The sequence below is a fragment of the Bombyx mandarina genome, chromosome 28, assembly GCF_030267445.1.
Source record: "Bombyx mandarina strain Sakado chromosome 28, ASM3026744v2".
In the NCBI taxonomy this organism is placed as follows: Eukaryota; Metazoa; Arthropoda; class Insecta; order Lepidoptera; family Bombycidae; genus Bombyx; species Bombyx mandarina.
In genome coordinates, this window is record NC_143233.1 from 3,143,984 (window position 1) to 3,156,464 (window position 12,481).

General features: G+C 36.8%; 1 protein-coding gene across 2 annotated transcripts; it reads right to left on the minus strand.

Annotated features, from left to right (window-relative positions):
• Window positions 1-2,144: 2,144 nt before the first annotated feature.
• Window positions 2,145-12,192, minus strand: Vajk4 (chitin-binding protein vajk4). 2 transcript variants are annotated; one of them, XM_028174831.2, is made up of 2 exons: window positions 12,048-12,192; window positions 2,145-3,638 (listed from the first exon to the last, which is right to left on the minus strand). In XM_028174831.2, exons 1-2 carry the CDS (start codon window positions 12,102-12,104, stop codon window positions 2,478-2,480), a joined length of 1,218 nt encoding a protein of 405 aa, XP_028030632.2. In that variant the 5' UTR covers window positions 12,105-12,192; the 3' UTR covers window positions 2,145-2,477. The 2 variants fall into 2 exon arrangements, with proteins under 2 accessions (XP_028030632.2, XP_028030633.1); XM_028174832.2 differs by lacking the exon at window positions 12,048-12,192 and adding an exon at window positions 7,163-7,254.
• Between the last annotated feature and the right edge of the window lie 289 nt (window positions 12,193-12,481).

Sequence of the window (12,481 nt, forward strand, 5' to 3'; positions counted from 1 at the left end):
CGCATTTACGTTGTAGATGTCTATGGGCTCCGGTAACCACTTAACACCAGGTGGGCTGTGAGCTCGTCCACACATCTAAGCAATAAAAAAATAAAAAACTACTCTTCGACAATAATCATTTGAAACTGGATACGTTTTATCGTCTACTAGCTGACCCGAGAGTTTTCGTAGTGCCTCAATCGATAAATAAAACACCTAAACTTTTGTACAAAATAAACTTCAAAACAAACAAAAGGAATCCGTCCGACAAAGGGACAAAAGGGAAAACAAAATTGTAATTTTTATTTAATTCCGAGGATTTTCATATTCATATCTACCTTTTAAGCCTTCCCTGGACTTCCACAAATAATTCAAGACCAAAATTAGCCAAATCGGGCCAGCCGTTCTCGAGTTTTAGCGAGACTAACGAACAGAAATTCATTTTTATATATATAGAAGATTGTAAAATACTCAGCTATTTCTGCCGCGAGCAACCATGCGCTCTCGTTTGAAGAGACGACCGGTACACAAAATGTAATTAAGATTCCTGAGTCCTGAGATGAAATTGAGGTCAGACCTCATTTGTCGTGCTGGATGGCTTCTTTCGCGTTGCAGTTTACTGGTGGTAGGAACTCTTATGAGTCCGCACGGGTAGGTTATCGCTATATCTCAAGGTGAGTGGCGCATTTACGTTGTAGATGTCGATGGGCTCCAGTAACCACTTAACACCAGGTGAGCTGTGAGCTCGTCCACACATCTAAGCAATAAAAATTAAAAAGACATTGCACGAAGCAGATTGCTTCCTCCGTTTGACTTCTAAGTTAAAAAAATTGTATTTCTGTCTGTAATTGCAACACCACATAACATAACACACACTGATTATATTTGTATTTGTTTCGCTCTGATGAACTACATTTTGGTGAAAGTCAAGATGAGGCGCCTTAGTAAATATTTCAATGCAATAATTTACTTAATTTTTAAATTTATTAGCCTTGTTAACGTTGTATTGACATTAGCAGTAGCAATATAATTAAACTTTGTAATTTATTATGAATTATGTATGATTTTATGAATATTACTAAATATTGTGTATTCAGTTTTTTTTTAATCTAAAAATAAAATACGTATGTTCTTCTACAACCTAGTTGACTAGTTGACTATAATGCCCAAGAGCATTCGTGACTCACCATCACATGAGCCGTGTGTGTCTGCCTTCGTGGCAATAAAATCATAAATGTTTATACAAGTATATCGGATTGTAGGTTAGTAGGTATGTACTACCGTCATTCGACACGATACATTACACTATTGCTATAATCTGTGGAACAAAAAGCCCGCCAAAACGTAAAATTGCACGGAATACTTTAGTTTCAAATCTTATGTAAAATCAATATTACATTTGATATACAAGCTATAGGGGGTGCGTAGATTCTCAAATAACTGACTCTGTACTTATATAGTAAATTTAAACCCATTAAGGTTCTCGCCGGATCTTTTCAGTATGTCGCGATTCCGATACAGTGCGAATCAATGCTCTTGCTAGGGCTAATGTTAGCCAATTCTCTCAGGTTGAGCCCGTGAGCTCACCAACCCATCCACGCGTAGCTAGCTTTTAGGCCACCATGCGAATCGGTAGCACAAAAAAAGAAATGCGTTTAACATAAACGTTAATCTTCTATATATCGACGCTTGAAAGGCAAACATGACTAAGCGACATTGCGTGAACTTTACAGTAAACTAATTTAAAGTTGAAATACCTGAAACAAATTCTGTTTTAACGAATCTAGCTGTAGGATTGAAATTATTTTAATAGACCTAGAAATACATTTTTTTTGCACATCGAATATGGTTATTGCCTATCATTTATGTACAAAGCAGTTATTGTCACTTAGTCACGTTTGCCTTTCAAGCGTCGATATATAAAAATGAATTGCTGTTCGTTAGTCTCGCTAAAACTCGAGAACGGGTGGACCGATTTGGCTAATTTTGGTCTCGAATTATTCGTGGAAGTCCAGGGAAGGTTTAAAAGGTAGATAAATATGGAAATGATCGGAATTATATAAAAGCAAACAATTTTGTTTTTCCTTTGATGTGTCCCCTGTCAGACGGATTCCTTTTTAGTCTGCCGGGTCAGCCAGTATTCTTATAAATAAAAGACTAAAACATCGTTTCACGTTGTTTTATTCGAATCAGCCTCAATAAAGTAACGTGTACTTCTAATACGTATTAATAACAAGCATGTAAAAGCTAACAAAGTAATAACAGATTACAACTACACAACTTCGCGTCTCGGAAACGAACTCCCGAGATCTGTATACCAGAGAAAACGTCGCATTAAATAATGCTCACAACAGCCAATTAATACACAGAACACAACCATAAAATCGTGAGCGACCAAATTTCGAGTAAACACTAAAAATACTTAAAAAATCACATTTTTTTTTTATTCGACTTAGCCTACAAGGTACTGGTGTGAGAGCTAACAGATTTAATAAATCTCAATGCCATCCGTGGTGTTGGTGGTGTTGGTGGTGTTCCTCCTCTTTCTTGAAGTAGATAGGGACGTGGTACTTGACGGGGTAAGGAACTTCTTTGACGAGTGGCACTTGAACCTCCTTGTAGACCGGGTAGGGCTTGTCAATAGGCACTTTGACTTCATAAGGCACTTTCTTCTCGACGGTGTAAGGGATTTTCTTGATGACTTCGTAAGGTTTTGGTACTGGCACTTTAACGGGGACCGGGTAGGGCTTCTCTACTTCGACCTTGTAGGGCTTGTCAACAGGGACCTTAACTTCGTAGGGCACTGGCTTGTGTACGGTCACTGGGTAGGGCTTTTCAACATGAACGGGGTAAGGCTTAGGCACGTATACATTGTAGGGCCTGTCGACGGGTACTTTAACTTCATAAGGCACTTTCTTAATGACTTCGTATGGTTGGGGCACCTTAACTTCGTATTTCACTGGAACTGGGACCTTTTTCTCGACAGTGTAGGGCTGGGGAACGGGCACTTTCACTTCGTAAGGGATTTTCTTCTCAACGGTGTAGGGAGTGGGCACTTTGACTTTGACTTCGTAAGGCTTGTCAACGTGGACCTTGACTTCATAAGGCACTTTCTTTTCAACGGTGTAGGGCTCAGGTACGTATACGGGGTATTTGACGTATTCCTTGACGGTAAAGGGAACTTTCTTTTCAACGGTGTAGGGCTGAGGTACGGGCACTTTCACTTCATAGGGTACTTTCTTCTCGACGGTATAGGGGACGTGTTTCTCGACTGTATACGGAACAGGCACCTTCTTTACCACCTCAACAGTTTTGATGTGCTCGTGGTGTTCATGATGACCGTGGTGGTAGTCGCCTTCGCTGGCAATTGGCTTCCAGTCGCCGCCGCTGCTGCCGTACTCGCCGCCTCCATGTCCGCCTAAGTTGTAGCTTTCGCCTCCGAAGTCGTGTCCTTCTTGGTGACCGAAGCTGATACCTTCGTGTCCTCCATAGCTTTCGTGACCGCCGTAGCCTTCATCGCTACCTCCGAAATTATGTCCTCCATAAGATCCTATGTCATAGATGCCCCTTTTGTCTTGTTTCTTCTCTTCGACTGCCTTCGGTGTGCCTTTCTCCTCCTTGGCAAAGGCAACCACGGCCAACGATGCCACCAAAATAACCTGAAAACAAAAGAAGAAGGTATGTTGAGAAAATTCAGAAAGAAACTTCATCGAAGACTTTAAACGATTTCTAGAATGTTCATTCAATAATAGAAATTTCGAATGAGTAACGGAAACATAAGAATTGATCCGTAGATTTAGATTAACGCTTATTGAATAATAAATACTCGTGTGTAGCAGTAAAAGTGATCTAGTTCGCCTCTCGGCATACTAAGATACTTTCCCCTTTTATTTTATTGGCGTTCGCGAGAAATTCTTGTTGGCTATTGTTTGAAAACTATTGCGGCATGTTGTGTAACGCAAGCTTCCTGGTTACTCGAATTATGCTCTCTCTTATGCTTAATACGCGTGCGTCCAATTAGTGTTTTGCAAAAATTTCGACAGCCTTACAAAACAACAATGCGAAGGTTACAATTACAACTGTTCTGTTAATTACATATCCGGAATTTTTTTTCGTATTTTTTTTTTTAATTGCATTCGTAATAGTTTTACGTAATTGCATTAAATGCGTACATTAAAAACTTCTATTCGAAATGCGCTTAAACATATTCAATTAAATCAATTTCGTTCATTATGTAAAACATTTGAATATTCTTACAAATTTTTAAGGTTTCATAAATAAATTTCTAAACAGGAAATATTTATTAGATTGTATTTAAAGAAACGAAGTTGCGTTACGAAATTATAAGCCTAAATGAATTTTAGAGCATGCAGATTTGTTGTTACATAAGGAGAGATTATTTGTAGAACGACATCAATATTTTGGTCGACCGGTCGAGAATGCCTAAGGCGTTAAATGACATATTATAAATGTATCAATATGAATATAATAGTCATCAACAGCAGACTATATTTGAATAAAGTTATTAAACATCATACAAATCAGGTTTATTTTAGATTGGACTTATTTATTGAGCCATAGAGAAAAAAGTGGAGTTTGTCTTTTTTTTTATTGCTTAGGTGTGTGGACGAGCCCACAGCCCACCTGGTGTTAAGTGGCTACTGGAGCCCATAGACATCTACAACGTAAAATGCGCCACACACCTTGAGATATAGTTCTAAGGTCTCAGTATAGTCACAACGGCTGCCCCACCCTTCAAACCGAAACGCATTACTGCTTCACGGCAGAAATAGGCGGTCTAAGTAAATGTAAAACCAATAACAATTGGATGCAAATAAGATTTAAAATCTAACCTTTTTTTATATATAAAAAATATTTTATTATAATTGAATGTCATAAAACAAAAGCGAATTTTAAATTACCTTTCTCATAATACAAAATTGTCTAACATCAATATTGATGTATATAGAATTTTAGATAGTTTCATTTTTCATAACAATATAAAATTGTAAACATTTATGTACCTACTTTTAAACTAAATTTACCTGATCCTTTTCTAAATTCCGTTCCAATTTCCAATCCAAAAAAATAAATAAGCAGTAATGCGTTTCGGTTTGAAGGGTGGGGCAGCCGTCGTTACTATACTTGAGACCTTAGAACTTGTATCTCAAGGTGGGTGGCGCATTTACGTTGTGGATGTCTATGGGCTCCAGTAACCACTTAACATCAGGTGGGCTGTGAGCTCGTCCACCCATCTAAGCAATAAAAAAAAAAAAAAATCGAGTAACACACTTACTTCCTAACCTTTTTGCGTGGCTGACGCACAAACCGTGCAGGCCAAGAAATGGGCGAAAAAAAAAATACAAAATTGACAGCGTTCCATACCGCGCTCAGTAATGTCGTAATTAATTAATTAAAATGAGTCATTCTTTTAAACGTTTGTCCCGAATGTGCATTCTTACGTGAAGTCTGTGTGACTTAGCAAACGTGAGCAGTGAAAGTGCAGCAATTAATCCACCATAGCGAATTCGAGAATTACTACGAACCTTAAACCGTATAGGAGTTTATTTTTATTGACATTGAACTCACGGCTGGGTTCCATAGACAAGAGACAACGGAAATCGACGCCCACAATTAACTTTTTTTTTTCCTACCTAAGCTGGTAGCCTTGAGAGGCTATTTCAGCGTAACCTTAACTAGTAGTTGAGCTCACGGGGCTCAAACCTGACGACGTTGCTAACACGAACCCTAGAAAGAGCCGTGCTTCGACAATCTACCACCGGATCGGAAACGCGACCCACTGAGAAGATCCGGCGAGAAACTCAGTGGGCTGTGTCTATGGGTTAGTTCGCTCGTGGAGCCCTTCGTCGCAAGCGACGGGTTCGACGAGGACGGTGACCGGTGCTTGTGGTGCCTAAAAGCACTGTTAATGGAGTCCTGACGACGTTGCTAACACGAACCCTAGCAGGAGCCGTGCTTCGCAGAATCTACCACCGGATCGGAAACGCGGATCGGAACACACATCTAAGCAATTAAAATAAATGAAAAAAACAAAACAAAAATAGGCTTTATGTAACCTCTCTTAAATATTCACACGTATATTGTGTAAACAAACAAGATGGCCGTTTGGACTGATTACGATTAGAAACTGTTTATTGATGATTTTGCAAAACGTACAGCCGTTTTAAGAAGCGTGTTCCGTGGGCTGTCGGCCCAAAAAGTCTTCTCATGATTCGTTTCACTGTTTTGAAATACATACGCTTATGAACTCGTAACATTAACAATAATAAGAATTACACGATCGTTAAATTATTTTCGTATTTACGACGTGTAAAAGTGTTGTTTTTTTTATAATATCGAGAAGTGAAAGGCTATTTTGGTCGAAGCGACATTTTTACAATTTGACAGGAGAGCCATTTAAAGGTTAAAATTTGGAAAAAATATGAGGACAATAAATATCAATTAATAATTAATAATTTAATAATATTATTAATAATTTTTACAGCTTCTTTGGCTATATTCAAATGAAGTAAACTTAATTGAAGTTCAATATGTTCAATAAAAAACATCGAATTGTTGATGCTAATACCAAATAAAACGCACGTTTAATTACAAAGATAAATGTCACGTATTTACTGAAATGTCACTTAAACCAAATGACATTTCACCTCTCGATATTAACATTCAAAATTCGTCCACAAAAGACTTGGACGGTCTGAGTTAAAGAGGGTATGAGTGAGAACGCTGTGAGTGCACGACGTATGATAGGGTTGAATGGAAAAAGAGGACATGCTATGCTAATCCCAGATAGTGGGAGCAGAGCATTTTTTTTCCTACCTATGCTGATAGCCTTGAGAGTCTGTTTCAGCGTAACCTTAAATAGTAGGTGAGCTCACGGGGCTCAAACCTGACAACGTTGCTAACACGAACTCTAGCGAGAGCCGTGCTTCGTAGAATCTACCACTGGATCGGAAACGCGACCCACTAAGAAGATCCGGCGAGAAGCTCAGTGGGCTGTCTGTGGGTTAATTTACTCGTCGAGCCCTTCATCGCAAGCGACGGATTCGACGAGGACGATGACCGGTGCTTGTGTTGCCTAAAAGCACCGTTAGTGGATCGGGAGGATCCGAAATGACGTGTTTTGGGCGATGTCGAGAGCAGAACACAAAAATAATAAGATTACCATGCAGAAGTATGAGTCTTTCTCGGGAATCTTGAGAATTCACTTACACTGTTCACTGAATTTGCGTAACACAAAGATTACATGAGTCTGTCCGCATGCGAGCGGACCTAATGCACGAATCATTCAATAGCACGCATCGTTAATACCGGTAATACGTATTTAGAACTCGTCTTTACCGAGACGGACTAATAACTGTTTCATAACCGGTTACCGCGGCTCGCGGTTATCACTCGATCTTTATTTGTTAGTTTAAAAGTAATAGTACAATAAATTACTATAGTATATTAAGGATAGGTAAACAAAAATAGCCTTTTTTTTCTTACCTAAGCTGATAGCCTTGAGAGGCTATTTCAGCTTCACCCTAACGTGTGTAGGTGAGATCATGGGGCTCAAGCCGAAGTGTTGCTAACACTGACCCTAGCAAGAGCAGTGCTTCGCAGAATCTACCACCGGATCGGAAACCAACATTAACGTGATACACGAGTAGACAGTGATGAAACAGAACTGCGTGCTTAGTGGGAGTTTTTTAACGTTTTCGATCGCGTAAAAGTTAACTCAAATTTGTATGGAGTTGGAACAGCGCCCCTAGCGGCTAACGAAGGGAAATGTTCCTACTCCATACAAAGTTAAGTTAACTTTTACGCTATCGAGAACGTTAAAATACTCGCACTAAGCACATTAATAATACGATAGATTCCTTGTCGAACACTTCAAAACCTCTAGCCTCGTTCTAAGTCTGTGACTCGGAAAATTAATAAATATGTGATTATAAATTTATATTCAATTTACACAAAAACCCGATTAATCTAATTTAAAAAAAACTCGAATCAAAATACGAATAAACATTCTAAAAGTATTCGATCGTAAACAAGCAGAAATATAAATTTTAATTTTCATAAATGATCACCTTTGGTTTAATAGCATGCGATTTCCATTTTGTTTTGTGTTATCATCGGACCAATAATTATATTGTAATAACAATAAAACATTGAAAACCCAATAACAAGACTACAAAGCAATCAAAACTACTTTTCTATTAAAACCAATTAATTATACAGTTTTCTTGGTACTCAGTTTGTAGTACAAATTTAACTGTATTCAGTCCACGAAAACTGTATATCATTCGATACGCCGTAAATAATAATAAATAATAATAAAACGCGAGCTTATACCGTGAAGATAGATTATTTATTTATACGAAGAGAATACTGCCAACCATAAACAAAAAATGTATCATAGCCGCTTATAATTAGGTAAGTCGTGTTACGAAGCGCGATGCTACAAGCTCTCTTGATGCGTTACGTATGGTCAATTAAAGTATCGCACAACAGTTGCGCGTGCATCGCAAATTATAACAAATCGATCGGATAATTAATATGCGTCGGTTTGACGTAATTCTTCAATGGCAATATACACATCTAATTATTTTTAACTAGAGTTCCCGCAATAGTCGAAATTCGACTATAATTAATTGGAATTGTAAGTTTGTACACTATTATGATTGTATTTTCAACGCCAAGACTACACTATAGAAAAATATTAATAAAGACAAACAATATTTAATCTATTCTCAATTTGACCACAGACGTCAAGAACAAAAGTTTGACAATAAATAAATTGAATGCATGCGTGTGTGTGTGTGTGTGTGTGTCAAATGCTATACCGTTACAAACGAATTGCTATATTGATAATTGTCGACCCAAAGACTCAGCCGATTGAGTTTCACGGCAGATCATCTTAGTAGGTCGCTTTTCCGATCCCACGGTAGATTCTGCGAAGCACTACTCTTGCTAGGGCAAAATATGTTAGCAAATTCGTCAGGTTACTGGTGGTAGGACCTCTTGTGAGGTCGCGCGGGTAGGTACCACCACCCTGCCTATTTCTGCCGTGAAGCAGTAATGCGTTTCGGTTTCAAGGTAGGGGCAGCCGTTGTAACTATACTTGAGACCTTAGAACTTATATCTCAAGGTGGGTGGCGCATTTACGTTGTGGATGTCTATGGGCTCCAGTAACCACTTAACACCAGGTGGACTGTGAGCTCGTCAACCCATTTAAGCAATAAAAAAAAAGTTTTATATTAATGCGCACTTTAATTAAAGGACTACTTTATACACAATATTACTGCACAAAAAACACTGAACCCAATTTCATGTGACGTCATTCGGGCTGAAATACGTAAAGAGCTGCAAATAGATTATACAACGATAGGACCAAATGCGCTGTGATTAATGCCTAAAAAAATTCTATAATACACTTATTTTATTTCATTATCATAAATATAAAATCATAATTTGCTACACAAAATAAAGAATCCGCATTAAATTATATCACTTTATAGATTATTTTGTTTTTACTGTGCGATTATCTAGCGTTTTCTATTTATCGGCGCTGCGTTATTATGAAAATAATTTAGTATCGTATTCGATAAGCCAAAACAGAGAGTATAGCTATTCACATTATACATTAAATATTAAATTAAGGAGTGTTAGTAGACAAGAGTATCTGACTACATCAATGAGAAGGAACTGTCACTTAACAATACCAAACAAAACAAAATTTTCATTGCAACCCAATCTATTCATACTTTAGCTAGTTATCAAATTGAAAATCACTATGACCCAATCAACAACTTGTCTAAATGAGTTATGACATTTGCAGTTTCGTTCTAGAATGTTCATTGCACGCTAAATTGGCGCGCAACACATAAGTATACTCTGTACGCGGACAGCTTACACCAAATCATTCTGATCTACATTTTAATAATCATAAAAACCTACATTGATACATTTTGTATCACGAACGGGAAAAATAAAACTTTCAAAACACAATGTTTCCCAATCGGTGAGTGTGAAAGCAAAATTTTTGGTTGAGCAATATTAACGATTGGATATACGTATCGCTTGTATTGCCTGTTCACTTGGACTAATCAGCCATGAACCTAAAAATGTCGAGACATTTAGGGGTCTTTTTTTGTTTTTTGGTTAGATGGGCAGACGATCATAGCTCACCTGATTTTAAGTGGTTACTGGACCTTGAGATATAAGTTCTAAGGTCTCAGTATAGTTACAACGGCTACTTCACCCTTCAAGCCGAAACGCATTACTGCTTCACAAGAGGTCCTACCACCAGTAAACCTAGTACCTAGAAACAAATCTCTATTTCAAAGGTAAATAGATGGCTTTATTTCTTTAAACTATAGAAATATTTACCAGGTCCTCCAAATATATCAACAACCCACAGACATCATAGCAGCCGAAATCACCTATAGTAAAACAACTGTTCCCTCTGGAGGTGGATAGACTTGGAAAGACGGAACCCATTACTGCATCGCTTCAGATATGGCCAGGGATGTAGTACCTACCCGTGCGATCTTATAAAACGCCCTACCAAAATAAATAGTTAAAGGAATGTATGTTAGACAATAGATTATCGAATAAGTTAACTGATATAAATCGAACCTTCAAAATTGAACATCCTTAGAAGAAACCAAGCAAACTGTGTAGTTATGTAAAATTAATTGCCCAGAATAAATATTTGAGAAAGCTTTTACAAGCGCATGAAGATCAAAAATAAACTATTAGTATAAAGTTTCAGTTGTCAATATAATAAGGGAACTAGAACGAATTCCTAGACTCACACAACTTTAAAATACATCAATGCAATTCACACTAGAAGCGGCTCCCAAATTATTTCAACCGCACAGTTATCACAGTGGTTTGTGACCACGAAAACTGTAAAGTCGAACGAAGAGTCGGAAATGATAATCCGAAAAACTAAATTTAAAAAAAAACCGTCAAAATAATTGAATATGCAATTTCGAAAAGGGCACGCATCTCTGAAAATGTAAAATGTTCAGGAAATGAAAAAAAAAGATTATTTTTTAAAGCAGTATAAAATTTAAAATATTAGCTTTTGAGATATATTTTAGTGTTAATTGAAAATTACAGGAATTATTATAAAATGGGTCTAGGTAAGCCTCAAAACTACATGTATATGAAAAAACGTATTTGAACAAAATATGCGACATGTGCCCTTATCGAAATTGCATATTCAATTATTAAAATTACATTTATCTACGACTCGTAAAAATCTAAGAACCGACCTTATTCATTATTACTCAAAGTATGCATCCGTTGGAAATTCGTTCACTCATAACATCTTAACACTTCCTATGCGTTTAATTCTAAATCATTTTCACTTTCTTCTAAACACCACATAATATAAGAAAAGTGAAAATGTACCTGTTAATTGCTAGGAAATGCGTTATTACAGAAACGGAGAGAGTCTTTAGAACGTTACATTATATACATATATTATGTATATTGCTTGTTACGACATGAGTATTACAAATTTTGGAAATGCAAATTAATAAAGTCGTGTACATAAAAAAAAACCGAATAAAGCACTTAGTTATTTACATAGAAAACAACGAATACATATTGATTTTTTGTAATAATAAGTTATTTTATAAATCATTTGTTAAGTACTAAACTCTGATAATAATTCTGTGTAGCTAGTTTTTCTATCCGTGAGTAACGTATTTATTTAGATTAGAATTCATTTAATTTTCTGTGACATAAATATTTTTGAATATCATTTTAAATACGCGCTTTATTTTACACTTACTTCCAATGGAATTTAAATGGAACGACACGTTTTCTTCAAATAATCAAACTAATTCAAATATTTAACGCTAAACAACTATTTTTTTCAACGTACACTCACTGAATTTATTTGAAGCCTATTTTTTTTTCTAAACACGAAAATCAAACATGATACTAATTAAATTGCTTAGAAAAGAACTCTCCGCGTATTTTGATAGTTTTAGTTCCGTATTAAAAATAAAGTATATATATATTTTTTCACGTAGACACACTACACTCACCGTGTACTTCATTGTGGTCTCCGAATGATGCCGAAGACTTGTGTGAGTGCGTTCCATACGCCATGCGTTATATACACTAGCTCCCACCTAGCAACGCGAAAGGGAATTACTCTTGTAATGTTTGTACTTAAATTTTTGAAGTGAATCGATTTTATAGACTAACTTTTTTTATATTCATTTATAAAGAGGACATTTTCGATTCTATTGTTTGATATTCGGGATACAATTTTCGCGTAGAAATGCTGCGTTTTGAAACGAGTTCTTAAACAAGAGCGCGGCATTGATGCCATTGTTTTTGTGAGCCGTCAGGTCGTTAGTTATTCTATCTTTATAAAGAACCAGCTATACTAGAGTATGTTTACTAAAAATGTGTTTCTCGAGCGCTATGTCAAGTTCTTCTTCAAACGAGGTCTGCGAAGACTTAGCGGCAGCCG

What these genes read in the sequence shown, in the direction of transcription:
- Vajk4 (XM_028174831.2), bottom strand. Translation starts at nt 12,104, where the DNA reads ATGGAACGCACTCACACAAGTCTTCGGCATCATTCGGAGACCACAATG. An exon ending in AGACCACAATGAAGTACACG is followed by an intron (nt 3,639 to 12,047) that starts GTGAGTGTAGTG and finishes TTTTGTTTTCAG; the next exon opens with GTTATTTTGGTGGCATCGTT.